Source organism: Syngnathus leptorhynchus, chromosome 6 (assembly GCF_054491065.1).
Source record: "Syngnathus leptorhynchus isolate UIUO chromosome 6, UIUO_Slep, whole genome shotgun sequence".
In the NCBI taxonomy this organism is placed as follows: domain Eukaryota; kingdom Metazoa; phylum Chordata; class Actinopteri; order Syngnathiformes; family Syngnathidae; genus Syngnathus; species Syngnathus leptorhynchus.
The window spans coordinates 2,931,612-2,958,759 of NC_141200.1; the positions used below are offsets into that span (position 1 = coordinate 2,931,612).

Genomic DNA, 27,148 nt, shown 5'->3' on the forward strand with positions numbered 1-27,148 from the left:
GTTTTGTAAGTGCGTTTTCAGCAATTTGGGAGTGTGTGATCAGCGCTCCAGGCTAAGAGGGAGGGCACAAGTTTTCCACCCAGGTGAGCTCTCTCTCTCGCTCCCTCCCTCTCTCGCTCTCGCTCTTTTTCTCGCTCAAGCACACACACACACGACAAACTAATGTTGGGAGTGATCAGGACATGAGTAAATATTGGTTTTGCATGAAGGTGTCTTCATAGAGACAGGCAAACTGGGTGTGTGTGTGCGTGTGCGTGTAAACGGACTACATGACTTTGACACACTGCTTATACAGCTGCCCTGAAAAGCCACAAGGTGAGTGTGGCCTTTTGTCTTAAATTTATTTCACGTGTTGTCGTCTAGCAGAATTTTTTTTTTTCTTTTAAAAATACTTTTTACGCTGTTGAAATACAAGTACACAACTTCTCCAATGTCCTTCCCTCTGTCCGAACTCGCCTCGAAAAACATTGCCCGCAGCTATTCAAATGACGGCATGGCCGCATTGACAAAACTGCCTCGACGGCTTTCTCGTATAACGATCAAATGACGCACGTAAATATTTGTCATTTTTCTCAGAACATACTGTCCATATATTTTATCTTTGGGCAGAGTTCATGAGAGACAGGACTTTACTTCTTTCTAATCTTTCCATCTCTCAAGTGCGCTCAACTGCCTTTTGTTTATCGTTTTGCCCTTTGCTATGTTTGGACTTGAAATTTCTTGCTTCCTTAGAACCAAATCATTGTTATGGTGAATTATTTAGTCAACTCTTTTTGGGAAAATGGATTTGAGCACTTTAAGGGAACAGGTAAGCAATTAGGAGGTCCCATAAAATACAATCAATACAGCACAATGTGATCTGGCTCACAGTTGACAGGTCACATAGAAATATAATGAGAAATGAGAAATATGGGTGGTTCTCTGGAAGTGTGGGCCGGAATTGCAATTGTGTACGCTCTGTCCCCCCCCCCCCCTCCCTAGCATGTTGCACACAGTCACCGAGTGGCTGTGGTGGGAGCGATTGTGGCTGCCCGTGAACGTCTCGTGGGCGGACCTGGAGGACCGCGACGGCCGTGTCTACGCCAAAGCCTCGCAGTTGTACGACGTGCTGCCAATCGCACTCTGCATTCTCTTTGTCAGATTCCTTTTTGAGAGGTGAGCAATGACGAGGTGCCAATCTTATTTTGTAGGGCATTGTATTAAAAACATGAGGAAAATAGACTGAATGTAAAAAAAGTATTTTTAATTCCACAATGTGAGATGGATTTCTTTGATTACATTTATTTATGCCGTTCAGCTATTATATTTAGAAGCTGCATTTAAAAGCATTCAATCAAATTATTATTTTTCTGCCCTTCCATGTTGGTCTTGTTGTGTTTAGGTTGGTTGCCGCACCACTGGCCGATGTTTGCGGTGTCAAAGACAAACGACGTCGCACCGTGGAGCAAAATGCTGTTCTGGAAAACTACTTTTGTACAAAAGCTCACGTTCCGTCACAGGTAAACAAATGCAAGATGGAAGATTATTGTTATTTGTGGGTCGTGTTGGGGCCATAAGAAAAAAATCAACAATACCGCTTGTGTCAATGTGCGTATCAGGCGGATGTGAGGGCTCTGTGTAAAAAGACAAGTTGGACCGAGCGAAAAATTCAATTGTGGTTCAGGAGGAGGCGGAACCACCTGCGTCCAGGTCTTCGAAAGAGATTCTGTGAGGCCAGGTGTGTATGTGTGTGAGTTTTGATGCACTAAATGTTCCTCAAGGGCTTTTTTTTTTTTTACTTATTGTTTTCATATTTCAACAGCTGGAGATGTGTATTCTATTTTTTTGCATTTGTTGGAGGCATTTTCGCCCTCCATGATGTAAGTGCTTCTTTATATCTGTCATTGTTTAGTCTTAGTGTTACCTTGTCACTGTTTTATGTTCTTGTGGATTTTTAGAAACCCTGGTTTTACAATCTCAAGGAGGTTTGGGCAGGCTTCCCTAAACAGGTAAGTGACAAAATTCTATTCTAAGAATTTAAAGGATATTAAATGTAAACGTGATGTCCCGTCATGTGTCCAGTCGTTGCTACAATCACAGTACTGGTATTACTTCCTGGAAATGGGCTTCTACCTTTCGCTGCTCCTCAGCCTCACGTTCGACGTGAAGCGGAAGGCAAGTGTGAATATTGGGAATCAGCGAAGGCGGTCAGTTTTTGAGATTTGCCGTCTTTGTCGCTGGTGCAGGACTTTAAAGAGCAAGTGATCCACCACATCGCCACGCTGACTCTGCTGACATTCTCGTGGATCTCCAACTACATCCGCGTCGGCACCATCGTGATGGCGCTCCACGACTCGGCCGACGTCCTGCTCGAGGTCAGCTCGCTCGTCACGTGGACTCGAGTGTGCGATGATCTCTCCGTGCGAGATTGTGAGCAACAGAGAAACCAGTGTGGATTTGTGTGCTGATGATTTCTATGAAATTGCAAAGCGCAATGATTGTTTTCATTTTTCCAACATCTGATTATTGCACACAAACACACAATAATTCATTTGTGTTTTTTCTTGCAGGGTGCAAAGCTACTCAACTATGCCAAGTGGCATAAGACGGCCAACGCCATGTTTGTGGTCTTCACCTTCATTTTCATGCTGACCAGACTTGTGATTTTTCCTTTCTGGTGAGTATGTGTCAATATTTGACTTTTACTTTGTCATCCAGATGGATGGCAAAATTCTCTATGAATAGAACTGAGCCAGTAATTAGTAAAATCCAATTTTCAAATCATAATGGCTGCGATTCTGTAAAAAAAAAAAAAAAAAATGCATTATTTCGATTGGTCTTATCAGTTATTTTAGCAGTCAAAAATCCAAAGGAATCTGTCCGCAGGGTGATCCATTGCACGTGGGTGTATCCGCTGGAGAGCTACCCGGCGTTCTTCGGCTACTATTTCTTCAATGTCATGCTAAGCGTGCTCCAGATGCTGCACTTCTACTGGGCCATCCTCATTTCAAAAATGCTCTTCAAGTGTCTCTTCAGCAAGGTGCGTTTATTACGGCTCGGTGCTACGTTTTTCGTGACAACCCTCACTTGCTTGTCGTGCTTTTTTGCACGTGTAGTTGGAAGGGGACGACAGGAGCGATGAAGAGGAGGATGATAGCGAGGAAGAGAGAAACTACAAGAGGAGTCACATGAACGGAGCCCAAAACTGTGCCAATGGTCACTGATGGGATAAGAACAGGGATTGGACAAAATCCCAGAAGACTGTATAGAAATGCATCCAGAAAGTATTCAACGTGATTCACATTTCCATATAATTTTTTTAGGTCACAGCCTTAAATCTAGCAATACCAATGTCCCAATACATCACTCACAAGGCCACGCCCCTTAAAGGCACACACCCGACAACATAAACACTCCAGTGCAGCTGGCGTGTCATTTCCCATTACGAGCTAAAATTATCATCTCTTGTGAAAGTATGCCCTCTAGCGGCCACGAAGAAAAACAAGTGTGTGTGTTGAGTCGATTGTACTTTGGATTACAACGACTGTGAAGGATAAGCCATGACCTGATATGAAGTTACATATTAGCGAAGCTTAAATAAAACACACTACAATTCACAAAAGAATTAATTCAGCATCACAAGCGCAGATCAGAGAGGACATCCCATGGTCCAAACTACAAATCAAGACAAGGAAGAACTGCTGGGAAACAAGGTAAACAAGGTTTATCTGATAAACTAACTGCAGTAGATGCCAACATTTTGGGCAATTTTATTGTATGTATGTATGTATATATATATATATATATATATATATATATATAGTACAATACAGTATATATAGGGTATAAATATAGCATATAGGAGTGCGTATTTATACAGTAGTATGACAGTATACTCATTAACACATTTTGACTGCAGTAAACTTTAAAGTATTTTATTAGTAATGTGTCAATCGCATGTTAATGTCACGTATGTTTAAATAGTACTATATAAATCTCATGAAACGATTTAAGTAATCATAACAAGGGGATTATGTCAATTTTATAAGAGCGTCTGCGGTAAGCTTCCTGACGTCACAATCGACACCCAACATGACGTCATTTTTTACGTCAAAGGATGACACGCTTTTTATACGCATGCGTGAAGCACATCGCTTGGCTTTCCTCCGATGTGTTTCTAATCTTTGGCGTCCTCTAGCGGCGTTTGTTGTCAACCTGGACTGGTTACACGTTGCCATAGAAACCGCCTCGCGTTTCCTTTTGAGTTTGAAATAGGATCCCAAGCAAACGACAATATGGCGAACAAAATGACCTCTGTGCCCGAATTTAAAACCTACCGCACGAGCGTGAAAATTGGAAACTGGAGGGAGGAACAATATTTGGAAGAGGTTTGTGCTTAAATCAAATCACACTCGATATTGAGGTTTGTTGTTGAATAAGCGACTGTTTCACCGACGCGACGAAAAAACCCGACCAACACGTTTCGTTAATTGTCTTCACTACATATTTTAATAGACATCTGTCTGTCCGTCAATCTAAAGATATAAGTATATTTAATTTTTCAACCTTTATCACCTATGTATAGCATTTTTTATCTAGCTGTTCTACCATCCACATTTCTTTATCATACATATCATAATATGTAAACACAAAATATGTGTTTACATATTAATGTGTCTTTCTACTACAGCATGTGAAGAACAAGTACTTGCGTAAAAAAGAAAATGGAGAGCTGATCGCCCAGAGAGTGGACTCCCTCAGGAACAACATCCTCAGTCCGGTACCATCATATACTTAAACGACAAAATGAATAATGATGAGGATAATGATGGATATCAATATATGTACAGGTGAAACTGAGTGTGACAACGGATGGTGCACTGCATTTTGGAGATGTCGTAATGTTATTGAACATCGGTGAACTGGGCCAATGTTTAACATTGGGAATCAATGCGCATATTAACCACATGATCAAGATTCCTTCTCCTGCTATTAAAGCCCCGTGTGGAGTCAGCGCAGGTCAAAGCATTCAGCCCTGTGTGCGCACGGCATTCATTATTACCAGGTATGTGCCTGCACGCACACACACACACATATGCTTTGCGTGGGCGGATTTTGTAATTTTCACACGCGTTGCGTGGGCGGATTTTGTAATTGTTTTTTTTTTTTGTTGATGTCAGTGTGGATGGCACTCCTGAAGGAGAAACGCTGCATTACGAGCAAAGTTTTGCCTTGAAAACAACAAGTGACTTCACCGGCGGCGTAAGTGACTCAAAAAAAAACACACCAACTACATTTAGTTGTTTATAAATGGCCACTTTTTCACATTTCCGTTTTTCAGCTGTACCTGACGAGTGACGTGAAGACGTTCCGGAAGTCGGCTGTGAGGTCTCGTCTCCAAGAGGTCAACTTGGACAATAGCGAATGCTTCCTAGCCTGGTGGAAGTTGGTGCACTTTGACCCTCAGGAGAGGCTCGAGCACGAGGGTTTGCCCGTACCCGTGAGTTCCTTTAACTCGCCGGTTAAATATTTCACCCGCTTGCTATTTCAGCATTTTCCTTCCATGTATCATCTTAACGAGGTTGCCCTTTGTTTTCTTTCGCAGGCCAATGTCAACGTGGTCGTCTTCCACTGCAAGACCAACCAGGCTCTGGCTGTCACGGAACATCTTGTCCCAGGGTATTGTAATGATCTGGTCCTGATCTTTTTTTATCCTTTAGGGCCACCGTACTTTTTTCAATCAACATCGGCATGCAATTATTTTTAGTGCCCATGCAATCTTTGATTCCTTCTCCTCACCCGGCAGCACCACATACGGCACTGAATACGAGGTGACCGCCCAGACTTTCTTGGACGGTCACAAAGCTGAAAAGCCCAAAAACCATTGGATCCTGTGCACCGGTGACCCGGCCAGGGACGGCCTCCTGATTCTCAATCGCCTGAAATCCGAGGGCAACTGTATAACGTTACCGCAGGAAAACCTAGACGATCCAACGGAGTTTATCAGATGTAGTGTGTGTAACTATAGAGAAGACAGGTTTGTTTCTTAAAAAAAAAAAAAGGATCATATTTTCTATATTTGGATGCCCCCACACACAAACTCCGTCCGTCCACCCTGTCAACCCCAACTTACACGTATTTGTCCACCAGAAACATATGTTCCCATAAGAATTTGAGAAGTTTTCTCAAACACGAGAGGGTGGTCATCTATTGTGATTCCTAAAAATAACAAGAATTGAAAATGTGATATGGAAGCCCATGGTGAAGAATTTTTCCCACACTCTGGAAAAAAACAAACATTATTACAGCTTTTAGGCCTATAATGGCTTGTTGCTGGCATGTTAAGAGGAACTTAAATTCCCTTGATTCTTGCTCGAGGAAAAAAAAAAAAACATCCTGTCATCCCTTTGAGTTACTTGAACACTATATTGTCCATATGTGTATATGAGAGTCATGTATTGTAAGAATTAGTTGTACTAAGTTCATTTTGTTTCCCTTGTCAATCACTTTTTGGTTCTTTTATCACAAACAATTTTGATTTTAGGTTATATTACCTGACATGTTTCGGCATGAACTCTGATGAAGGCGGAGGTTCATGCCGAAACGTGTCAGGTAATGCAACCCAAAATACCTTGTTTGTGATAAAAGAACCCAAACGTGAGTGATGGTCATATATTGTAAGTACCGTATTTTCCAGACCAAAAGGCGCACCGGATTATAAGGCGCACCTTCAATGAACGGCCCATTTTAAAACTTTGTCCATATATAATATAAGGCGCATCAAATAGAAGCTATACTGCAACAAACTGCGGTTGACTAGGGTTGCAATATGCATCCACTAGCCAATAACCAATGAGCTCTACGTAAACAATCGCGTTTCTCAAACTATCCTAAAAAATGATCAGAACTGACTAAAGTTTGATCTAACACCTTGTTACCGCTTACCTATGCTTTCCCTTCCGTAGTGATCCGTAAATGTACTCGGAACATTAACAGAGCAGCCTATTTTGAACATAAAATAGCCTCACGGGTACAACAGCTATTCAGTGACGCCCCCTGACCACGGTTGCCGTAATGCTGGTAAGCGATGTGACCTTGTAAATTCATAAATTGATCCATTGATAAAGACGCACTGTTGGCTTTTGAGAAAATTGGAGGTTTTTAGCCTTATAGTCCGGAAAATACGGTATATCCTTGGTAAATGTTAAACGCTGTAAAAAAAACGATTTGTATTTTTCCGGGGTAAATTATTCCATTTGACATGTTTCGGCATGAACTCTGATGAAGGGGAAAGTTCATGCCAAAACGTGTCAGGTTATGCAACCTAAAACACCTTGTTACCGCTTACCGATCTTTCCCTTCCGTAGTGATCCGTAAATGTACTCGGAACATTAACAGAGCAGCTTATTTTGACATGAAATAGTCTCGTGTGTATAGCAGCTATCACTATAGCATTAGCCACCCGCAAACTCCCATGAGCCTCAGCAAAGTGTAAACAATCGCGTTTCTCAAACGAGGGCTTAAAAAAATGATCGGAACTGACTAAAGTTTGATCTAACAGCTTGGTACCGCTTACCTATGTTTCCCTTCCATTTCGATCCGTAAATTTACTCGAAACATGAACAGAGCAACCTATTTTGACATAAAATAGCCTCACGGGTACAACAGCTATTCAGTGACGCCCCCTGACCACGGTTGCCGTAATGCTGCTAAGCGATGTGACGTTGTAATTTACTAGTTGTATTAAAACGTACTGAAAATTTTGACAGAGCACTATGTACAACCAGTATGGATCAACAAATTCATAAATTGATCCATATATAAGGCGCACCGGACTATAAGTTGGCTTTTGAGAAAATTTGAGGTTTTTAGCCTTATAGTCCGGAAAATACGGTATGTCCTTGGTAAATGTTAAACGCTGTAAAAGATATGTATATGTATTTTTCCGGGGTAAATTATTCCATTTGCTTAGTCATATCGTCCCGGAAAATTATTTCATTTGCATAGTAGTAGCGTGTCAACAGGTCATGAATGATGAGTATGGGTGAGGCAAGTGGAGTCACAAGTCAGCCTGAAATAACCCAAATCTCATTTCGTTTTCTTTTCCCCAAATATACAAGTATAAATAGGTCAAAGAATCGGCATTAAGTCGATATAGCTTGTCACTTTATGAAGTTCAGTGAAGTTGATGTGCATACATTTATGACCAGCAGCCTCGCCACATCAAATAGAAATAATTGTCAAAGATCTCCAAAAGATAAAATCATAAATCTTGTTCTACTTATTTTCCCAAACTCTATGGACTGCTTGTGATTTAGGGCTATACAAATAAACTTGACTTGAACTAGATTTTTTTTTTTTTTTAAGTTGGAAGCGTATGGGTCATATTGTTTGGTGTCCACCTGGGGTCAGTGTTGGAAACAGCCAAACACATTTACAATTATTTATTGAATTGCCATTAAATCATTTCTGATAAAACGGTGTGTTCACGTTCAATATATTTGCAGGTATTGAGCAAATGATTTTTTTTTTTCTGAAGCGTGCAGAGCTGCTCGTTAGATGAATCATTAACAACCATTCCGTGTTAGGTGCATGATGCTGCCTTCATAAAACCAGGATTTTTTTTTTTTGAAATAAAACCCCGACCTCTACCGAGCAAATGTCTATAAGTATCATGTGGTCATTGTCGCATGCTTCTGACGTCGACATCAGGACCTATTTGCCGTGGTGAGTAACCAGCAGGCGTGGGTACGGAGTATTTCAGAAATTTTCCACTCGCCGTGACGGCATTCGAACGCAGCACACGAGGGTGGCTACCCGAGGACGAACAATAGAGAGGAGGGAGTCGCGCTTTCAGGGTGAAGGATAACCTAGAGAAGAGAGGAGAGGAGAGAAGAGGAGGAAAAGAAGCACCAGCAGCAAAAGAAGAACATACCTTTCTACCTCTCTTGCCAAGCGGTGAGTTCGAACGTTAAGGCCCGTTCGACCTGTTTTAATCAGAATTACTCGTTTATTTTGGGCCAGGATGCTATGGATAGGCTACGAGTGAGGTATTTTAAAAACATGGGCATTTTCTACGCGGAAAAACCTTGTGACTATTCAAAAAAATTGGACAATATTAAATGAATTATATAATTATATATCTTGCCCCCCCCCCCCGGCTGGCACTTATTATAGACCAAGTGATAAAGCGTAACATCACAGTTTGCCAGAAAACTAACGGGAACGGTCACAAAAAAAAATGTATGTTTCAATCTACGGAAATTATCAAATGATCGCCCCGTTTGTTTTTTTTAGTTTTTTTTTTTTGGGGGGGGGGGGGGGTTGTCGCCATTAATTTGAGTAATAACAGTTTTTTCCGACTATATGTCAATAAAGTCCAATTTATTGACATGAAGCGATGTAAAGATGTTTTACTCTGTTTTGAACCGTCCCCGTCCCTGCCAATGTAAAACTCGACGGAGCGCTGATAGGCGCCAACATTTCCTGGCTTCCGTGTAATGAACTTTACGTTGAATGTTGGCTCCTGTTTGTTTGCAGTGTCATGCGAGCATGGCAGTGCATGTGGGTGGACTTGTGGCTGTGATTGCCTTTTATGCCATTATTCTGCTTACTGGGATTTTGGCCTCACGTAAATCAAAAAAAGTGGAGAAGAAATGCACCGGCAAAAAGAGCGAAGTCGCCATCGTCGGGGGTCGCAACATCAACGTCGTCATCGGAATTTTTACCATGACAGGTAAGATTTTTTGGGGGTTTGTGTTTGTCACTTAGATGCTATATTTGTATTTTTTTTTTTCTCCTTTCAGCGACATGGGTCGGAGGAGGTTACATTATGGGAACCGCCGAGGCTGTTTACACCCCGACTCAAGGTCTCCTCTGGGCTTTTGGTCCTCTTGCATATGTTTTGAATTTTGTATTAGGTGAGTATCTAAAGTGGGACTCGGTCATCAACTGATTCAGAAAAGATTGTTTATAATGAATGATTCTTGTTAGTTTATGAAGTCCAATCCATTCTATTTATATCAATGAAGATAGTTTTTAATCTAACAAATTTTTTAAAATATATATCTTGAATTTTATCACGTATAAGCAGAAAGCACCGTGTCCTTTCGTGATCCTTTACGCCAGTGACTGTGCGGCGGTGGATCACGAGGCTCAGATTTGAAAGTCATGTGACGTGTTAATACCTGATGAAGGATTCAAAAAGTGTTTTTTGGATGTCACTGGCAGCTCTTCCAAAATAGACTTGGCCCTCTCCATTTCAGTCGTTTGACCATTCTAACCAACAGCTCAGAGTCGCTCAGTGAAAGCCAACAAAGCTCTCTTGCTACTTTCAGGTCAAAAAGCAGCTCGTGTGAGTCCCAAATTCTTGACAGCAGTACCTGGGCCTTTTGTCAGCCACTCTGACACTTTCGAGGAACTTTATAATTTGTATCTTTTTTACTTTTTTATTTATTTTTGATAACATTTCCACCTTGACGTCAGCGTTCTCCTCATTTGCTAGTCAAAATGACTAAAAGAATAAGATGAAGTGCATTTGACAACCCACAAAGAATTTTTGTGCGCGTTTCTTTAAACTTGTAAAAGGCCACACGATAACAAGAAAGCTAATCGGATTTAAATATTATGAAAGTAGCCGTCGGGCCGAGACGTTGAAGGTCACGTAGGCGCATTTATCTTAGCAGATAAAATGGCTGTTCTGTTGTAACTTGGCCTTCTCCTCCTTCAAATGCATGTCCCTTATCAAATAGGAATCATTAACAGAGAAATAAAAATGAAACATACATTCTTTAGGATGAATCCATGTTGATCATTTCTATTATGAAGCCCCGCCCCCTTTTTCTTTGTACTGATTTTAATTAGCCTTTCTTTGTAACTTGAACCCTATTCAAATGTTGAATAACATTTAGTCAATATTTTGCCAAGTTTGACTATGAAATAACTCTCGGCTGTTTATATAAAAAGAACTCATTTGTCTTGACTTTGATATGTTTTCTTTTCAAGGAGGATTATTATTTGCAAAACAAATGAGGTCCAAACGCTACGTGACTATGTTGGACCCATTTCAGAACCGCTACGGCCAATTTTTCACCACGGCCATTTTAATCCCTGCTTTGATCAGTGATATTTTGTGGGTGGCCTGCATCCTTGCCGCTCTGGGTTTGTCATTTATTTTTAATGTATTATTATTTTTTCCATATTCAAATATGACGTTTCAGTGTTGCTGATCTGGTGGTTTCTTCGTGTGCGTGTCATTTCCAGGGGCAACAATGAGCATCATCCTGCATCTCTCATCGACAATCTCCATTATTATCTCTGCGGCCGTCTCCATCATTTATACTTTTTTAGGAGGCCTCTACGCGGTTGCGTACACTGATATCATCCAACTGTCGTTCATATTTGTCAGCCTGGTGAGCCATCGCGGTTGAGCGCAAAAGGTCGTGGGATTAAAGACGTCCACTGAAGAGTGTTTGTTTTTGTCTTTTAGTGGCTTTGTATTCCGTTCATAATCCTCAGTCCTGCGGTGACTGACTTGGTCCAAACGGCCCAACTCAACCATTCAAGCGTCCACTCGTGGATCGGAGAGGTGAAGTTTGAGGATGCGGGGAAATGGACAGATGACTTTCTTATTTTGGTCAGATATTTTGCTTATTGGATTTTTTCTCATTGTTTCTTTTGTAGGATGTCGCTGCGTGCTAACATCTGCGTAGGTCTCCACAATTTCCAGGAGCATTAAAAAAAAAGTCCAGCAGAAACGTCGAGCGTAACTTCTCTGCCAGTTTTTCTCGCTCGACTCCCCTCCCCCCTACAGCTAACTTTGTGAATTGCGTCTCTGCACTCAAGCCTCTCAGCGAAAACGAGTAACCTGAGCTCCGAAACAGGCGTACCTATATTTAGCCGCGTAAATATATTTTATCGGCACGTTATATATTTAGTAACTAACGCTTGACAATTGTTGTTATGTTACAGGCTTTAGGTGGACTGGCCTACCAGTCTTTGCACCAGAGGATCCTGGCAGCAGCTTCCTCATCCAAGGCTCAGATTACTTGCTTTGCAGCCGCCGGCGCTACTTTCTTGATGGGAATCCCGTCATTGATCATCGGAGCCGCGGCGGCGTCCGCAGGTACGGCAAACGCGATCTCTTGTTATCAGGCAAATGGAGGAGCTGGTGATTTCAAAGCACCGAGGTTTAACTTGAAAGAAATAACACAAAGAGGCAGTTTGTATTCTCACTTTCAAGTAATCATTAACGCAGCCTCATCGATAATTGACCATCATTTCTTTTCTTTCCTTCTCTGTAAGACTGGAACCAGACAGAATACGGCTTACCGCCACCTTACGAACGCGGGGAGGCAGGGAACGTCCTGCCATTGGCTCTGTGCTACATCACGCCTTACTGGGTGTCCGTGTTAGGCATTGGCGCCTTAGCAGCGGCGGTCATGTCCTCCATGGACTCGGTATTGTTGTCATCAGCGTCCATGTTCACCCAAAACATATACAAGACGTCTTTGAGAAAGCAGGTGCGTGTGTGTGTGTGTGCGTGTGTGTGTGTGTGTTAGTTCAACAATGAGCACTGCAGGGTCATGTTTTTTTTTTTTTTGGTCTTCTGTAGGCATCAGATAGGGAGCTGAAGTGGGTGATCCAGATAAGTGTGCTCCTGGTAGGCCTGGCCGGAACGGGTCTGGCCTTCAACAAGAGCGGCATCCTCGCACTCTGGCTGCTGGCCGCCGACCTGCTCTACTGCGTGGTGACCCCTCAGTTGTTCTGCGTGGTCCACCTCCGATTGGCCAATTGCTACGGCGCCATCAGCGGCTACGCCATCGCTCTGCTGCTGCGCATGCTGGGCGGCGAACCCGCGCTCAACATCCCGCCCGTGCTGCTCTTCCCGGGTTGGAGGGAGCGTGACGGCGTCATCACGCAGTACTTTCCCTTTCGGACTCTGATTGTCTTCATTTCCCTGGTGACTGTCGTTCTCGTATCCTGGCTGGTCCAGCTGGGCTTTACTCGCCAGATCATTCCTCAGTCCTGGGATGTGTTGGATGCGTTCAACAAGAACAGGGTCGTCAAAGAAGAGTATGAAAGACCACTACAAACGTTGAATGAAGAAAAGAATTATGTTTTTAACACGGCGTTATAGGCACACGCTATATGCCAAAGCTTAATTTATGGATATTAGCGCACACATATTTTCTACGCTGTAGTTTCTTCTACAAACTATTGAATATCGTCGTAAACGCGAGCCCACACTTTTGATCTGCGTATGCGTACCGAAACAAAAGAGGCTCTTCGAGACGCACATTTTCAAGCAACTGTTCAAATGTCAGCATTCCGATGTGAACGTCGGAAGGCGTATTTTTTTTTCCCCAAAGGCTTTTTTCCTTAACAGCCATTCCTACAAACTGTCCAGTTGATGGCATTGTATTCCTAATCTCTGACCTAGTTCGATGCTATTGGACCTTTTTACACTCAGAACTGCCATTGTTCTACCCCGGACAGTTGTTTCCTACTTGCCTTTTCTACGTTTTCAGTGCTCAAATGCTAGGCTATCAATGAATTAATTAATCGTACTTTCCCGAATATAAAATAGTCACTCATTTGCTCTTGCGTTCTGTTGGGAGATATTATTGAAACTGTAATGACAAGGGTGGTGCAGCAGAGGGCGATACAAGAACATTGCAATGGCAAGTTACGTTGAGAAGTATTTGAATGGTTAAGGTCACTTTCATAATTTTCGTTGTTCCGTATACTGAAGACATTTGGGTTCGTCTTCAGATGTAAATGCTTTGGGTGGTTGCTTTGTGTATGAAATGTGTTATATCAAGAAATGCAATGCCTTTCAGAAATTTTACTTGATAAAATATACAACAATTACTTGTGTGACTTGAGCATTTGTTTTGAACAAATAACTAGTGTGCATGTCAAATTTACTTAAAAAATGGATTCCCATAGAAAACAATGTTTGTAATACGGCTTTATAGGCTCAGTGTTCTGCTCCTTCCTATACTTGAGCGCAAACTGATATCCTTGTAATGACGCAGTATGTCCGGTAGAGGGCGACAGTAGACCGTTCAAAGAATGTACGTTAGTATTAAACGACTGAAATGATTTCAGTGGTCCCCAATCTTTTTCGCACCACGGACAGGATTACTGTCAGACAATATTTTGACGGACCGATGTTTGATGACGTCACATATTTTGGCGGAGAAAACCTTTCTAGAAAATCTGAATCAAATGTCAAAAGCATTAATAAATCAAATAATCACAGACTGCACATTATTCAAAGAAGTTTTCTTTGCAAAAATCGACTTTTCACAACTCAACAATCAAAAGACTGCATGTTTAAAAAAAAAAAACGAAGTATATGTTCATGTATTAAAATAAAACTAATGACAACACCAGCAGACATGCGAACGAACCACAAAGGCATTTGAACAGTTTACGCAAAGTACTTTGTATAGCGTACTGATACAATAGTAAATCTAATAATGTTTTTTTTTTTCCCCTCTAATGCTTCCTGGTACTGTTCAACATTTTTGCTCACTGGGGCAATTTTGGCATATTAGCGTTGCTGAACAATTAAAACAATTCGTGATTCAAAACGATTAGTTGAGCCTTGTTGTGTTTCTACTGCAGCGGAGTCGTTCACTCATAACGTGGTCGAATCAGCAGCAGGAACTCCATCCCTGCCGAGTCCGAAATCCAGCCCACCTTTTCCAGCCAGCCGGCCACCTTATCCGGAGCACTATGCGTGTGTGTGTGTGAGTGTGTGCAAGAGAAGCCGACTCTTGTTTACAGCAGAGATTCCACAGAAGACCCACTAACACACACGCACAGTCTCGCCGTGGGATTTTAGCAGCTGCAACGTGGACTCGTTTCCCCTTGTCTCGACGACTAAAGAACGAAGAAGAAAAAAAGAAAGAAAGACGTCGGTAGTGGAAGAAGACGCGTGCGTACCCACGCGTTCAACCCCATATTCTGATCTTGCGTGGCATATTTTCCACGAGCCCACCCTTAAACCTCCACTGGCGCGATTACGACGGGCACAAAACACCGGCGTTGCTCGCTTGGCTTCCCGGCGTCAAGACTTCTATCTATCAGATTGGCTTTTCATTCATTTTTTTTTTTTAAATATCACCACGCAGCCACCACCCTTCTTTTTCTTCCTGGGTGCATTTTTTTTTTTTTTTTTTTTTACTCCAGTGTCCACGCGAGAGGCTTTCACGCCTACTGATGATGAGGATGGTGGGGATGAGGAACGAATTGAAGTGCTGATAGATTGTGGAGAGAACCCCATTCTGAGGCCTTGTTGTTGTTATTGGAAGAAGACATGGAGACTGAAGACGGGGATTACCATCATCGTGTTGCTGCTCCCATAGCAGTCAATGCACTTTGGAGGAAATAATACTAGTTTGCATTTTTTTTTTTTTTTAATTTGAAACATTTCTTTCTAATCTATTTCCTAGTGTACGACCCAGCCATTTGAACTGCATTTGTCGCTACCAAGAGCTTTATTATACAAACAAAATCCCCTTGGATTTATTTTCATTCTTGTGATTGTTTTTTTTTTTTTTTTTTTTAAATGAAATAAGGAACATGAAAACTGACAAACTACTAATGGGCAGCACCACTGTCTTGTTTTGGGCTGTGTTGACAACCTTTTCCACCGTATGCATATGGACTTCATATGGCGAGCGTAAGTGTTTTCCACCGTGTATTTTTGCATGTATTTTTAATTGCTATCTTCTTTCTAATTAAACATCAGTGAGTAACCACGAGCTATTGAGAAAACACCTTTTTACTCAAAGCAAACATCTTCATAAAATCTCGAGTATAAACATACTACATTGAAAGGTATTATTATTATTATTATTATTATTATTATTATTTTATGATAAGTCTGATTAAAATACGTAATTGTACTTGGAAAAACGTGAAACGCTAGCGTTGTGGTACGTTCAAGTCCCTTCGGAATCGTGGTAAAATTGTGCTTGACTGTGCGCAAGGTCGCATGTATTTCACTAAGGGTATTTTACTCTTATCTTCATGATCATAAGAATGTTGATCATTGTTATTCTTTGAAATAGTCTCCGCAATAAGACACGTTCCATTGCTCTCGCACGGAGAAGCCATTGATGACTCTGCAGCGAGGAGCTGAAGGTTACTACCAGGACCATGTGGCCATTTTGCTGCGTTCAGTCAGTGACAAACATCTGCTCTCCTCCGAGATGATTTTTATGAGCACAATCAGCCTTTCATCAACACCACATAGCGTTTTATGTCAACAAAATGGCTATTCTTATCTCCAAAATTGACCCTACTGAAGTGCCTCATTTCCTATTAAGTGAAAATTCAACATCCACTTCAATAATTGACCCACATTTCACCCCCCCCCCCCCCCCCCTTCCAGTTAAAGACACATTTGGGAAAATAACACTCCGGAGTCTCCATGTTGCTGCATTGACCGTCAATCTCTGGTCGCTGGTGTGTTGAGCAGATCTGTTCTTGTAAAATACGTGGTAAAGAAATTGCTAGAAATGAAGATGGCGTATTTATACTCCACAGTCTCCGCGTTACTGCGACAGCCCTTAGTCATCTAATCCAGGAAGTTTATTATGTGCCCTGTGATTGGCTGGCTGATTAGTTTAGTCCGCTTTTTTTTTTTTATGGCAGTATTACAGCCCACAGTGTCCACTTTGCTGCAGGCGCCCTCAGAATCTATTTGACAAAAATCATCCTCCATAACTCCACGGTGGTGAAAAAAATATATCGACAAGGGTTTAAACGCTATATTATTAACTTTATTTTCCCGCTCTGCTCATTTTATTATCATGCGCATTCCGCTGAAATTGAATTTATCACCCTTTCAACTCCAACCGCAGTCAACTTTCCTCACCGCGGCATCCAAGAATGCGGCGAATGTAAGCCTGTGACATAGGAACACTGACAAGACTTTGGAAATAGAGCATGTAAAAATAACCATGGGTTAAAACAGACTTGGTTCTGTTGATTGTAAGTGTGTGTGTGTGCTTGTGTGCATATGTGAAGCCTTTAATTGCCTTCTGCTGTTCACACCAGTACTATTAGTCGTTATTAAATCGATGGCCGCCCAAAGCCGCGGTGGGGTCGTTGGAGCACAAGGCGTACTCTTGTCAGGTTTCGTGAAGCGCTCCAGTGTTCCCCGCTCAATTATTTATGAAAGGAATATGTAGCTCAGGAAAAACTAGAATGATTGTGTAAATAATCACAAAGCTGTTAGCACGTTGCTAAAGACTCCCGTTGGCTTTGAGGGCTCCGATATCGATAAAAGGTCACAGAAGCCCAAATATTTTAAGATTTGATTTGCAATATTTCTTATGATTGCTCACACCTAACAAAAACCTCAAATTGATTAGTTTTTCTTTCTTTCTTTTTTTTTTTTTTACATCAGGCCAAAGCGAAAATGCCTTGTTTTGAAGTTGTGGGTTTGCGCGTGTACGCACGGATGCGTACGCGAGTGGACTCGTCCGTCGGTTGACGCCAAACGCTGTCCTCCCGGGCTGCCAGCTGAGCTTTTCAATGCTTAATTAAACACTTGATTTCAAGTGGAGCATCCTCTTCGCTCGGGTTCGGTGCGTCCTCACCGCCTCCCGGTTTTATAGCCTGCGGCGTATTGCGCAAGAACATGGCAAGCTCTTTCTCGTTGAGAAAGATGAGCCCATGTCCGAGATGAAAAACATTTGGATTGGAAAGTGGATAATCTGACATGTCAATTAATGAAGAGAGACATTATGGATAGCCCGAGGATCGAGAATTTTGGCATGTCAGAAAATTTGACAATGCTGTTGGTGGGTCATGCATAAAGAGGGAGTGGACTGAATACAGAGCCCTGAGGTGTCCCCATGTTAACGATGAGTGTTGTTCCCGGGGTCTTTTGATTAAAAAAAAAAAAGCCCATGACTGTGCTCAGGTGAGCTAGCTGCCATTGCCCGAGCTTGCTCAGCTTTGTCAAAGTCATAATGGAGTATGACGTGGAATTATTTCCCATGCGTGTCGGCCTTCCCAACAGATGGCGGATCTTTGTCGTGCTTGTGAGTGTCATGTTACTGTTTTGGGGTTGCGGTATGGGCCGTCCCCCCCGACCCAGCGGTTGAAGTGAGGTCCGTTGAGGGGAAGTGACCGGCGCTCAGATGACTTCCAGTATTGGAGCCAGCTGATGTGGCAGGTGTTAAAGGGTGTCGATGGGACGGGGGGGCCGTGACGTTCCCGCTCCGCGGCCTCTCCCGATTGCGTGACGTTCTTAAAAAGAATCAAATGGTGACGTGCGGTAATCCGCGTGAGCAGCTTTTGCATTCTATACTAAAACACTTGCTGCATTCTTTTGCTCTTTTGTAACACGCTGACGTCACAGTTAACGTTTGTTGGACGGAGGCTGTTGCGCTCGGCCACATCATTTCCTTCTGGGAATTTTTCTCATAACTAGACTTTTTTTTTCCTTGGAACGTCACAACTTCATTGTTGTATAATTTTTTTTTTTTTTTCCATAACACAGCAGCAATGATTTTTTATTTTATTTTTTAATAACGAGAATAATAGCAGTCTGACAGCTGTCCTTGAACTCACCACGGCTCGAGACAAGAATGCGGCTCTTAATCTCGCTGCATGCCCGGCGAAGCATGCAATTATGTGTTTTCCCAAAATGCTCAGTGTCAGTGATGATAAAGAAAAAAAAAAAGAAAATATTCACTGTGTCTAAGTCTATATTTGATGCCGCTGTAAGGGATACTAATTTGGTTTAAAAATAGCCCCCCCCCCCCCTTGTTTACCCAATTCAAATCAGATTAGGAGGCCATTAAGCTCGCTTTTGATTCCCGTGCGGCAGGGTCGCCAAAGGTTTGAGCTTGTGATGGACGCTGGAGTTTGGAGGAGGGGCTGCCGAGGGTCAAGGGTTATCAATCATAAACACGAGCTGACAGATCCCATTACTTCATCGAGATAGGCCTGTTTACTCAACGGAGTGATGATCAAACAGCAGACGCATTTCTGTTCTTCCACTTTATGGAAATGACGGGCGCTTTTAGTTCATTACAATTTTTAGGGTGATTTTGTTTTTGTAATATTGGCCACATTTTGATTGCTCATTTAAAATGATTTATATCACTTTTTTTTTATAATATGTCTTGACTGAAAAAACAACATTTTCTTTTCAGAGCTGTATAGATTTATTTCACTTTTTTTTTTTTTTTAAATATGTCTTGACTAAAAAAACGACTTTTTCTTTCAGAGCTGTAAGTTGATGTATTTTACTGCCGTTAAGAAAAAGTGCTGGAAAAAAAAAACCATTTCAAAGCTCGTTGGAATCGGAAAAGAAAAAAAGCTGTTTTTTTTTTTCTTTGACCGGCGGCGGGCGGCCATCACCGACGACTGTAGCCTTAAATTTCGACCTCCTCCGTTCCCGTTTCAAGGAAATGATTGGAATTCCTGGTGGTTAACCTGCCTAATGAGGGTGGGGGTGGTGTGAGAGGAAGATTCTTCCTTTCACGATTCTATTTCAGCTCAAACGACACAAACGACAGACTTTTAGAACGACCGCTTTTTTTTTTTCTGATAAACATTTGGAATTCATTCTCAACTTTATTTTCACAACTGCCCACAATAGACCCTCTGGTCCAGACTGCTCCCCCCCTCCCTTCCCCCAATTGCAGTAATAATGGCTTCACCAGGAAGTCAGGGGGAAAGAGTTTCTCTTTACTAACAAACAAATTAGCCTTTGTGAGTGAGAGGCTCCATCCCCTCCCTTTCTCCCAGCCGGAAAAGTGTAACGGAAACAAAAGAAGTGGATGGAGCCTGAGGCCTGGCGGAGTAAATCGGACTGGATTTGCTTTGTTAGGCCGTGGTGTGTCGTCATTCTACAATCATTTTATCCGGAAATACAGTCCGCTCTTTCGGGGACGTTTAGCCAAGGGAGCCTTATGTTTACGTGTTTTGACACGCACTCTCTGTGACACAGTTAAGCCTATGTAAGAACATAACAGGTTTAAAGCAGGGAGCTCATTCGGCGCCGCTCGTTGAGCGCTGATCTTCGACGCCAGGCCGAACGACCAGAGGCGCTAAAATATCAAGATTCAAGAATCTTATTTGCCTCATCCCAAACCTCCATTCAAGGCCAATGACATGAGGAATCATTTTTTTTTAATTTATTTCTAGTAGAGGTGATGCCATTGGTGGGCAGTGTATTTTGGACCACGGACCCCATAATGCCATAAAATAAATAATAAAAGTATTTAAAGTGAAAAATACTATTATTAATAAATAATAATAAAATAAATAATAACAAAATACTATTAACAAATCATAAAATCAAATAATAAAAGTATTTAAGGTTAAAAAAAAAAAAAAAAGTAAGACTCTGACTAACAACCCAGGCTAAACTGCCATCTGTCAATCATCCGATGACTCTCCGTTGTATTGCAGTCTGCGGCCCCAACATCGACATCCGGAACGACGTCAGCGAGTTCAAGCGCCTGGAGAACTGCACGGTGGTGGAGGGCTTCCTGCAGATCCTCCTCATCAAGACCAACAACAGCAAGACCAAGAACCAGGAGGTGTTCCGCTCCCTGAGTTTCCCCAAGCTGACCGTCATCACCGACTACCTGCTGCTGTTCCGCGTACCGGGTCTCGACAGTTTGAGCACGCTCTTCCCCAACCTGAGCGTCATCCGAGGACGCATCCTCTTCTATAACTACGCCCTGGTGATCTACGAGATGACCAGCCTGAAGGACATCGGCTTATACAACCTGAGGAACATCACCCGAGGGGCCATCCGGATCGAGAAGAACCCCGAGCTGTGTTATTTGGACTCGGTGGACTGGTCGCTCATCATGAACGCCGAGTTCAACAACATCGTGAGCGGGAATAAAAAAACCAAGGAGTGCGACAACGTCTGCCCGGGCATCATGGAGGACAACCCGCTGTGTCAGCAGACCACCTTCAATAACAAACAGGAGTACCGATGCTGGACCTCCAACAAATGCCAGAAAGGTAAGCAGACAAATCCCTGGTGTTTTCCCTTCATTTCCGTCGTCACCTCGCCAATGCAAACATCTGCGCTCTGTCCATTGAAGGCACTCCCGGTTCCTTCGGATCCATCTATTTATGGAGTGCAGCAGTATGGAGCCGCAGGTATTAGTGAGGCCTGGCTGCTCTGCCAAGAAACCAGCTAGTTTACCTGTCTGGACCTTGTCGGTTAAATATTTGCCTTCGGGATGGGATTTTTTTTTTCTCTTCCTTTTTACCATTTATGAAAGGAAGCATATTGAAGTATCGCATGGAGGGTCATCCCTGTTTTGACTCTGGTCCGGTGTGTTCAGGGGAGGGTCACATGACTTGAAGAACAACTCCCACCTATTATTTATATTTTATTTATTTATTTATTTATTTTTGCTGTATTTTGTGCTCTTTCTGTGGCACCCAATGATGGTTCATGATGACACCAAAGCTTGGAAAGTAGGAATTGTTGTTAAGGAAGTTTGCTGGAGTCTAGGAGGAGCACATTTTAGTCTGGGTCGTGAGCAGATATGAAGAGTCACGCTGGATTCCTTTTGGGAATGAAACATTTATCATTTCAGATGGTGTGGACGAGGAGAATGTAACAAAAAAAAAATGGCCAATGCCACATTCCAAAGCTCTTTTGTGGCTGGACAACGATGTCAAAGTTTTGGAAGATTTGATTGGTTGATGCCGTAGTGGGCTCAGTTTTTTTCTCAGCATATTGTGTTTCTCTTTCTTGACTTGCTTCCTTTGGCCACCCATGCACTGTTGCAACATTGTTTTCCAGAGGTCAGGGTCAGGGATGATTATTCAAGCATACCGAGGAGGTCGTGCACTTTTTTGTTGCTCCATAAAAAAAGGCCGATAATTGTTTTTTGTCAGGGTTTCTTCGTTCTACTTTCCAAAAGCTTCATTGTCTGTTTGGATTCATTCTAAAGATTTCCCAGAATCGCTATTCTAAAGAACACAAGAGTTTGGTCGGTGAAGTCTTAATAGCTAAGATATCGCGTAAAAACTCAATGGGAAATTTTTGTCTTCCGGTTCCTCTCATCATTGGCATATAAATGTTTTGATCCATAAAACATCGGCCGTTGGTATGAAAAGATTGACCTTGCTACGAACCGCTAGCACGCTTGCTATCCAGTTAATGTGACCTTAGTGTCCCGTCGCTTTCTTCCGAGCGTCAAGTAGTTCTTTGCTGTTGTTGTGTCACACAGGAGGATGTTTTGAAGCAATTCTCAGAGGCCCGGGTCGAGGTCAGGCTAAACACATTCATCTAGAGGGGCCCTTGAAGTCTCAAGGCTACAGATAAAGATTTCAAGGAGGGACACTGTGGGAAAATCAGTCATAGCTTGACCATAGCGGCAACAGAGCCACATTGTGCGCTTATAAGCTGTATTTTCTTTCTTTAAAAAACTGAATTTAGCAAAGGATCATTGAAGTTGACAGATACGATTTGCTTTCACGGGCTACTTTGAATTATTTGACGGGCCAGATCTGGCCCCCGGGCCTTGACTTTGACACCCATGCTATCGACAAATAAGTGGAGCTGCAACTAACGATTGTTTTAGTTTGTAAAAAAAAAAAAATGAAATAAACTTTCCCAACGACCCTTTCAAGTGAATTCCCTGTCATAGTTGTAAGGTGGGGGGAAAAAAAAAAAAGAGTTGAAGATTCCTTGGGGCAGCTACTTTAAAGACTTAATATTACGGCCTTCTCCTTCCTGCACACACACATTGACATAATTGGCTTATTTTTCTCCGGTGCAGATGTTCCTTCAAGGGCATGCTGCGGTTTTCCTCGTCAATACGGCCCAGCCTCCTCTTTAATTACACTCCATGAGGCGAGGAAGCCTGTTGTCTGCCGAAACCACACCGCCGTAGCCTCCGGGCCTTCCGCCGCTGGTTCACGGGATGGCGCGGGGTCTGCTTGCCACATGTTTGTCCACCCACAATTCAGCACGACACTTTGTAGAATGATGGCGGACAAAATAAGGCGAAGGTTTTGTCTCGTCATAGTGAAGCACTTTTGTTCAAACTCGCAAAACAAAAAAATGTAAAAAAATAAATAAATACATAAGTGCAGATTTGAATAAGAGGAATTAAAAACTTCAAAAGCCAAAAAGGGAATAACTTAAAAACCCAAAGTTAGACAGGTTAAAATATGACGATTTCAAAACAAACAAAAAACAAGTAAAACAGGTCAAACAAAACTACTTAAATGTAATTAATTTAATTAATTTAATTAATACATTTGCTGCAGTAAAAATAATATTTTGCTTTGAGCCTCCAGCTTGCCATTTGACTATATTTCCTTCCAATAACTCTTTTATTTGACTTTTTAATGGAAATGGCCGGAAAGAGGAAAAAAACTAGCCTTTGAGTAAACCATCGCTGTATCTACGATCGTCCTTGTCAGTCTCTCCTCTGCTGCTTCCTGATCCTCCTCTCCTCCTGCTCCTCTCCCCCACCCCGCTTATCAGGAGCTGTTAACATCTCCGCCTGTCAGATAGCGCCTTTCCGAGCCCTCCTCTCATCACTGCGGCGCCGGCCAACTGGCTTGTTTGCTCAGGTCTTGGATCCTCTGACATGACATGCTGTTTGCTTTGAGTTTGGAGTGGGGGTGGGGGGGGGGGATACCATGAGGGCTGGCGTTAAGGGGGATCCCCTGACTAAAAAGAGTCTGGCCCGCTTCAAATAGCCCCCTCAGGTCCTGTGTGTGCTTCAGACGAGCCCGGTAAAGATACATTGCCGGGAGGTCATTCACAATTAGACGAGCCCGCCTCTCTGTCTGCAAAACCTCTTCACACACTTTCGGAACCAATTGAAATTTGACAAGTCCACTTTAGGAAACATTCTTCAAGCTCAAGTCCAGAATATTATGTTTGAACTGCATTGTAGACTGGAGTCAGTCTGTTTTTCCCGAAGGTTGCGTGTTGAAATTTCGTGTCCTCTATATGCACGAATAAAAAAATAAAATGGTTTAAAGTAGATGCTTTAGGCCCCCAATTTCCTTAAGTTACAATGTGTAATAGTAACAATTAAATTATTTCCCCTCCTGTGAATAGTTTGAATTCCTATTCAAAAACTATAAGGTAATCGATATCCTAGTTAGTTCTGAGTATTGATACTCCTCCATGTCACTAGGGGGCGCACAAGAACTCACAAGAAGAAATGAATGAGGAGTTACTGATTTGGATATGCACATTTCTACTTTGTTAGAAATATATAGAATATATATCATATCGAGGTACAATTTGTGTGGATCGAAGTAGGTATCGTATCTCCAGGTTCACAGAAATACCTGGCACTATGAACATTGGGATAGCTTGGAATTTTATTTTTTCAGTCTGGTCCAGGGAGATGTTTAGTGCTTGGCCTTTTGTGTGTGTGTGTGTCCTTGTGTTGAACCCAACACAAAGTGTCTGCAGCGTTTTGCAGCCTTGCCTGTTAAAAAAGCTTCTGCTTTGACCCAGGAGACGTTTTTCTTTCCTTTTTTTTTTTTTTTGCAATTGATCATGTTTACATCTTGCTTGCCAGAGAGCCACTGGATATCTCCGGCCTGAACCCTTTGACCTAAGATCAGTTTATAGTTTTATTTTTGTATTTTTTACAAGAGGGAATCGTAGTATCATGTTTTGCGTGTGTTCTAAAGACCCACATTTTACAAGCTACTAATATTTGATATTTACAAAGATGTTTATTTTTTTTTAGCTCACTAAATTGACTAATTCAATTAGAAAAAAAAGTTACTGGAAAATGCATCAAGAGTAGCCAAGGAGAATACTTGTTGATGGATTTATGAGACTTCCACTTGATTTATTTTTCCCGTTGTGAGACGGCACTCCCTTCATGCCTGTTATAAAGATTTAGTGATATTTGAGGTGTTGGGATTTTTATGTGTTTACGCATTGATGGGAAGAAACTTTCAAGTGGAATTCCTGCTCGCGGAGTCGTTTGGGAATACAAACCTTGGGCTTTAAATCCGGCCAGCTATTTGACATTTGGTTTTGATATACTGCTGTTGTTGATGATGATATTATCATTTGTAGTAATCATGACCAGATCGTATCCAATCATGTCCAAGTCCAGTCCTTACTGGTCGCAATTTAGCGTTACGTTGCCACCGTAAGACTCGAAATAGACGGAATGTCTTGCCAGGCAGAGCAGAAACGCTACTCTGCAGAAAACATCTGAAAGTATTGAACAATTGAACATCTGATTGCCCACACGTTTGCACTCGGTCGGCTCCGTTTAGTCGGCGGCGTGGGCAGCCCGCCAGCGTTAATGCCAAAGATCTTCGGCTCCATCCGTCATCCACGCCTGCCACCTGACAGACATCTGACTAATCTGATCCATCATGTTCTCTGAGCGAGGTCTCCTCTTGAGACGGCGGATCAAGTGCTTTTATTTTGGTACCTTACACAATTGAATCATGAAAGTAACTTATATAACTTCTGATGCACATGTCCTAATTTTCAACTGGCTGCGTTTATTTGTGATACTTTCTGACCCTCCACAGACTGTTTTATGATTCAAGCCTCTGACGTTTTGATCCGATGGAGGGGGTCTCATATTTGGCCTGATAATAATCTTTGCAGGCTTCTTTTGTTTCTCCGTCCTATTTACAATCTGGCAACCAAAAAGAGCTTGTAAAGAATCTGGGTGCAAATGAGAGGGCAGTCCAAGAAGATAACGTAATCATTAGCGCTGTGTATAGCAATTAGAGAGCGGCCACACACCAAGCGGGTCGACCAAGTCCACAACCAAAACACGATTTGACTTGTTTTCGACTCACATTTGAATTTGCTAGCATGCTACAATTGTAAAGTGTGTCAAAAATATGAACAATTGGCCTTTTCATTCAAGGATGACTGCTGCTTTTTAAATTCTATAAATAAGTTCTGTCAAAGGTTCTCCTGCTTGATTGATTGTTTTTTTTCTTTTAAATCTCTTCACTTGAAAATACTCTTTCAGAGCCCATGAAGGCTCTCACACAACACGACTGTTTGTCTGAGCCCTCAAAATTGTTGCCTACCGGAAGCATCCGCAAGCCGCGCTGAGGCCGTGACTCATCCTTTTGCTTTCACCACTCATTCATAAATCTGCTTGAATCACATAACTTTGTCTACCAGAGCTGCGGGGGCTCATGGCCATAGTTCTCCCTCCCATCAGACCTTCTTTAAAAGACAGGAAGCAATGAGGCTTGGTGGCTTTATTTGTCCGTCTATTGGCCACCCTCATCCCTTCATATAACACAGTCATTCAAAAGTGGTAGATAATAAATGCTGTAGCGCGGTAAGATAGCTAGGGATTTAACGTTTAGCATCAGCAGTCAATGGCATCGACTGTTTTCGTATTGGATGAATTATTAATCAATGAAACGCTAATATACAATGTCGAGCGTTGTGCTGTTTGCAGGTAACGCTAAAGAATTTGAACTTTGACCCTGCCTGGGATAAACTATTTAAAAGTAGATTAACGCTATTGAAAGTGGATTTACACAAGTTTAGTAGATGATGTTGATCCAATATTTCATATCTAACTCAGTTCACAATAGTCAATCCCTCACTGTGTGTTTTCCCATCATTCCTTCTCAAATTGCTCTTGGGCATCAGGTTTACGTGCTTCCAAGTCGGAAGACAATCTGTAAAATAGTCCTTTGTCTTATGCTGTTCAAAATGACCTTCACCTCCCCTTTCCCGTTCCTTTTTCGTCTTCTCAGGAGGGATCCCGGGGGGGGGGGGGGGGGGGGGTCTGATGCAGTTGTCAGCACACTGGCTAATGGGCACAGGTGGCGGCCTCCCCGGCTCTTTTGGCACAAGCGTCAGGTTCTTGGCCAGACGCCTCAGTAAGTCAGTGGAAAACAAACACAACACAGATCACCAGTTGTTCCTTTGTGGGACTTGAGCGGGGGGGGGGGGGGGGGGGGTCGTCAGCTCTCAACTTTGAAACGTGTGAAGTACTGCTGATGAGCTAGCTATTGTTTTTTTTCCGTTGGTGCTATGAGTCACAGAGTTATGACATTCCGCCCGTCTTTCTTTCCCGGGTCCAAATAGGGAATAGAGAGATTGCGGTGACGTTTGCACGGTGGGAACTTTAGCAGCTGTACCGCACCACGCCGCAGCCTGACAGCGACTCGT

At 42.4% G+C, this 27,148-nt stretch overlaps 4 protein-coding genes across 7 annotated transcripts in view; all 4 read left to right on the forward strand.

Annotated features, from left to right (window-relative positions):
- Nucleotides 1–112: 112 nt before the first annotated feature.
- Nucleotides 113–3,242, forward strand: cers3b (ceramide synthase 3b). Its single transcript, XM_085914994.1, has 11 exons — nt 113–315; nt 982–1,155; nt 1,382–1,499; nt 1,599–1,717; nt 1,802–1,859; nt 1,938–1,988; nt 2,062–2,154; nt 2,226–2,354; nt 2,550–2,656; nt 2,866–3,019; nt 3,096–3,242. The coding sequence occupies exons 2-11, from the start codon at nt 983–985 to the stop codon at nt 3,201–3,203; spliced, it is 1,110 nt and encodes a 369-aa protein (XP_085771120.1). The 5' UTR covers nt 113–315; nt 982; the 3' UTR covers nt 3,204–3,242.
- A 312-nt stretch (nt 3,243–3,554) lies between these two features.
- Nucleotides 3,555–8,490, forward strand: cfap161 (cilia and flagella associated protein 161). 2 transcript variants are annotated; one of them, XM_085914996.1, is made up of 7 exons: nt 3,555–3,692; nt 4,670–4,759; nt 4,830–5,044; nt 5,160–5,241; nt 5,321–5,479; nt 5,585–5,658; nt 5,786–8,490. In XM_085914996.1, the coding sequence occupies exons 1-7, from the start codon at nt 3,645–3,647 to the stop codon at nt 6,027–6,029; spliced, it is 912 nt and encodes a 303-aa protein (XP_085771122.1). In that variant the 5' UTR covers nt 3,555–3,644; the 3' UTR covers nt 6,030–8,490. The 2 variants fall into 2 exon arrangements, with proteins under 2 accessions (XP_085771122.1, XP_085771121.1); XM_085914995.1 differs by lacking the exon at nt 3,555–3,692 and adding an exon at nt 3,958–4,367.
- A 175-nt stretch (nt 8,491–8,665) lies between these two features.
- Nucleotides 8,666–13,851, forward strand: LOC147055318 (high affinity choline transporter 1-like). Its single transcript, XM_085915030.1, has 9 exons — nt 8,666–8,937; nt 9,520–9,715; nt 9,786–9,899; nt 10,984–11,139; nt 11,242–11,390; nt 11,468–11,614; nt 11,950–12,103; nt 12,283–12,500; nt 12,593–13,851. Exons 2-9 carry the CDS (start codon nt 9,532–9,534, stop codon nt 13,115–13,117), a joined length of 1,647 nt encoding a protein of 548 aa, XP_085771156.1. The 5' UTR covers nt 8,666–8,937; nt 9,520–9,531; the 3' UTR covers nt 13,118–13,851.
- Nucleotides 13,852–14,661: 810 nt separating this feature from the next.
- The window catches only part of LOC147055319 (insulin-like growth factor 1 receptor), a 49,889-nt gene continuing 37,402 nt past the window's right edge, over nt 14,662–27,148 (forward strand). For 2 of the 3 annotated variants that reach the window (XM_085915409.1, XM_085915410.1), the window contains exons 1-2: nt 14,662–15,673; nt 20,431–20,997. In XM_085915409.1, the coding sequence (XP_085771535.1) occupies nt 15,574–15,673; nt 20,431–20,997 (667 nt within the window). In that variant the 5' untranslated portion in view covers nt 14,662–15,573. The remainder of the gene's footprint in view (nt 15,674–20,430; nt 20,998–27,148) is intronic. The other variant, XM_085915411.1, reaches the window with a different exon arrangement.